At 37.9% G+C, this 3,469-nt stretch overlaps 1 protein-coding gene across 1 annotated transcript; it reads left to right on the forward strand.

Moving 5' to 3' along the window:
• The first annotated feature begins 597 nt into the window (after window positions 1–597).
• On the forward strand, window positions 598–2,577 carry LOC107103473 (nuclear factor 7, ovary-like). The gene has a single exon (XM_015403192.1). It carries the CDS (start codon window positions 686–688, stop codon window positions 2,138–2,140), a length of 1,455 nt encoding a protein of 484 aa, XP_015258678.1. The 5' UTR covers window positions 598–685; the 3' UTR covers window positions 2,141–2,577.
• The last annotated feature ends 892 nt before the right edge of the window (window positions 2,578–3,469 follow it).

Raw genomic sequence — 3,469 nt, forward strand, 5'->3', positions numbered from 1 at the left:
AATTAGTTATGGTCTGTTATCAGTTTAAATCTAGTCAGACTCAAAATAAACAGGGTTTCAACCGTGATTTTGAGGAACTAAAGCTTTTAGCATTTTTACAGTTTTCTGAAAATATTAAACAGTTTAGTTTATGTTAATTTAAAAAAACGATTAAAGTAATAAACAGATTGTTATTGATCTTACTATAAAAATTAACTTTCCGGAGCATGTTGAGAAGATTGACATCAAGGAACTATTTGTATCTACAGTCAATAAAACGTATTTTACATTTTGCCTTTTAAGATTTACATTGCCCAAGAATTTATTTATTTACTGTGACTTAAAAATGTTTAAAGTGGATTTTTAAAACGTGAAAAAGAAAATATTCAAGTCAGCTTTTTAAAAATAGAAGATTAACCACAAATCAATACATCAACTGTTTCATCACAAGTTTTGCACCAAGTCAGAAGCCCAGCTTTAGCTGTGAAAGATGATCCAGCACCACCTGGTGGTGAAAAGCAGATAGTTTTAGTTAAAAATTGACTATGGGGCTAAAGAAAGTGAAACTTATCAGGCGTTGTTGAACTGAGCGGAGACGCCATTACTGGGTGTTTTTTCTCTGCTGAAAAACGAGAGAAATATTGATAGGATTTTATGAAGTAGCTGAATCTTTGGTGAGTCCTGCTGTTAAAATAAGTCATAAAAAATGGCAGAGAGACTTTTTGAAAGTTTCCTGAACTGCCATGTGTGTTCAGAGACTTTCAGAGATCCCGTGTCTCTAAGCTGCAACCACAGCTTCTGTTCAAGCTGCCTGAAGAAATTCTGGGAACAAACTGGAAACAAGAACTGTCCCATCTGTAAAAGAAGATATTCTAAGGATTTTCCCATAGTAAACTTTACTCTAAAGGAACTGACTGATTCTTTTACTGGCCGACAGAAATCTGGATCCTCTGAGACAGAAAGAGAAGAAAAGCAGCTGATGGTGGTCTGCAGTAAACACCAAGACAACCCTGAACTATTCTGGAAAGACGAGCAGAGTGCTGTGTGTCCTGTCTGTGAGTTTTCTCTCCACCAGAGTCACAAAGTGGTTCCTATAGAACAAGCAGTCAGTGAGCTGAAGGAGCAGCTGAAATCTGACTTAAAGTCTCTGCAGGACAAGAGGAACAAACACAAACAGGTGGAGAAAACATACAATGATGTGATTCTACACTCTAAGAAGCAGCTGTTGTCCACAGAGAGACAGATCAGAGCAGAGTTCAACAAGCTCCACCAGTTCCTGAGAGAGGAAGAGGAGTCCAGACTGGCAGCTCTGAGGGAGGAAGAGGAGCAGAAGGGGAAGACTATCAGCAGAGAGATGAAGAGGATTCAGGAGCAGATCTCCTCTCTGTCAGACAGTATCTCTGCTGTTGAAGAAGACCTGCAGAAAGACCAGGTGTCGTTCCTCAGCAGTTATAAAGCCACTCAGAGCAGAGCCAGAGCCCAGAGCTCACTGTCAGATCCACAGCTGGTCTCAGGAGCTCTGATAGATGTGGCCAAACACCTGGGCAACCTGTCCTTCAGAGTCTGGGAGAAGATGAAGGACAAGGTCCACTTCAGTCCTGTCATTCTGGACCCAAACACTGCTAATAGATGGTTGTATCTGTCTGAATATCTGACCAGTGTGAGACATGGAGACACAGAGCAGCAGCTTCCTAATAATCCAGAAAGAAACACAAATTACACCAATGTTTTTGGTTCTGAGGGCTTCAGCTCAGGGAAACACAGCTGGGAGGTGGAGGTTGGAGATCATCCTAGATGGATTATTGGTTTGATTAAAGAGTCTGTTGACAGGAAGGGAGAGTTATATGCTTCACCAAAATATGGAGTTTGGTGTTTATGGCATCGTGATGGAAAATACTCTCAAGGTGGTGATCAGACTCACAAATTAAAGAAGAGTCTCCAGAGAATCAGAGTCCAGCTGGACTATGACAGGGGGGAGGTGTCCTTCTACGACCTTGAAAACATGTCTCACATCTACACTCACAGAGACACTTTCACTGAGAAACTTTTTCCTTATTTTGGTGTTGGAAAATCTGCTGATGCTAAAACATCTGACATCAAAATTAGTAAATCTGAGGTTTATTTAATATTTTCAGACAAGCTAACTAGTAATTCATACTAGACAAGTAATTCATTTTAATAAGTTAAAATCTTTTGGGGTTTTTTTCAGGTCAGAAAATGATGGATAAGATATCTGAATTTAAAGGACTTTGAATAAAAACCAAAATACAAGGTGCTCATCTACTTCGTTAGAGTTGTCCCAATCTGTATGCTGAATCTGAGAACCTACTGACATTTTATTATTTGATATCTTATTTTCTTGACTCCGTTAGTACTTGTTAACAGTATGAGCTTATTTACAAGCTTAAGGATTTCAATCTTTTAATGATTATTTGACGTATATCAGTTTGACTATTTGTCAAAATGCCTGTAGTGGTTTTGCAGATAAAGCCCAGTGATTCAAACTGAGAGCGTATACAAAAGTTTTATTGACAGCTGGGAGGAAGTTGTTGATTGGGGCCAGCAGGTATCGGAGATCAGAGGGACTGAGTCTGAGCAGGTCAAGCAGAGGGAGGCCAGAACCAGATTAGAAAGCACAGCAGGCCAGAGTTGAAGATGCCAGAGATACACTTTCACACAGAGACTTAATTTTATTGATGCTAAAACATCTGGAGAACTACAAATGCATATATAAAAATACACAAAATTAGTACATCTGAGGTCCCTCCACTATTTTCAGAAAAATTAAAGCTATAATAATATTTTTTTTTAAGTCCAGGTTGTAAAATGATGATTAAGATGTTTAGTTAGAATTTAAATGGATTTGATTAAAAACCAGAATATAAGACAATCACTTTTTTTTTTCTTTTCAGTGATGTTACATTGTACAGTACAGTCAATCAGAGCACAGAGAGTTTACATTTTTAATGTGTTTTTTTTCCCTATGTTGATTGTTTTTAACTTTTTTATTACTATTATTAAAAATATTCAAAGCTTTATTTCATTTTTTGGGCCATAAACCATGCCAATAATTTTGGACAGTGAGGACCAATGTCCATGCTTCATCTTAACATGTTCACTTGAGTAGAGGGTGCAGTTTTGCTCCACAGTGCTGCTCTTCTCTGCTTTGCAACTAACTAACTAAGCCGAGGTAACTGCACAGGACACTGCTGCACTTTATAATTGTAACGTTCATTTCACTGTTGTAAGCTCTAAGCAACGGTGTATACAAAATTACAATTAAGTTTGTAAGGTTTGTTGTGCCATATGCCATGATCATACTTTTTGCACAGTGGGAACCAGTGTCCATATTTCATCCTGATAGGATGACCAGAGGAGAAAACTCAGCTTTGGTGAATAACAGGAGGGGTAAAGAATCATTTAGCTAAAGGTTTTTGGTTCTTGATTAAGCAAATCATTCAATAAAACATTATTTGGCCAAATAATGTTT

The sequence above is a fragment of the Cyprinodon variegatus genome, unplaced genomic scaffold (assembly GCF_000732505.1).
Source record: "Cyprinodon variegatus isolate N-32 unplaced genomic scaffold, C_variegatus-1.0 Scaffold1457, whole genome shotgun sequence".
Classification (NCBI taxonomy): Eukaryota; Metazoa; Chordata; class Actinopteri; order Cyprinodontiformes; family Cyprinodontidae; genus Cyprinodon; species Cyprinodon variegatus.

Coding starts and splice junctions, on each gene's coding strand:
- LOC107103473 (XM_015403192.1), top strand. CDS start 686: ATGGCAGAGAGACTTTTTGAAAGTTTCCTGAACTGCCATGTGTGTTCA.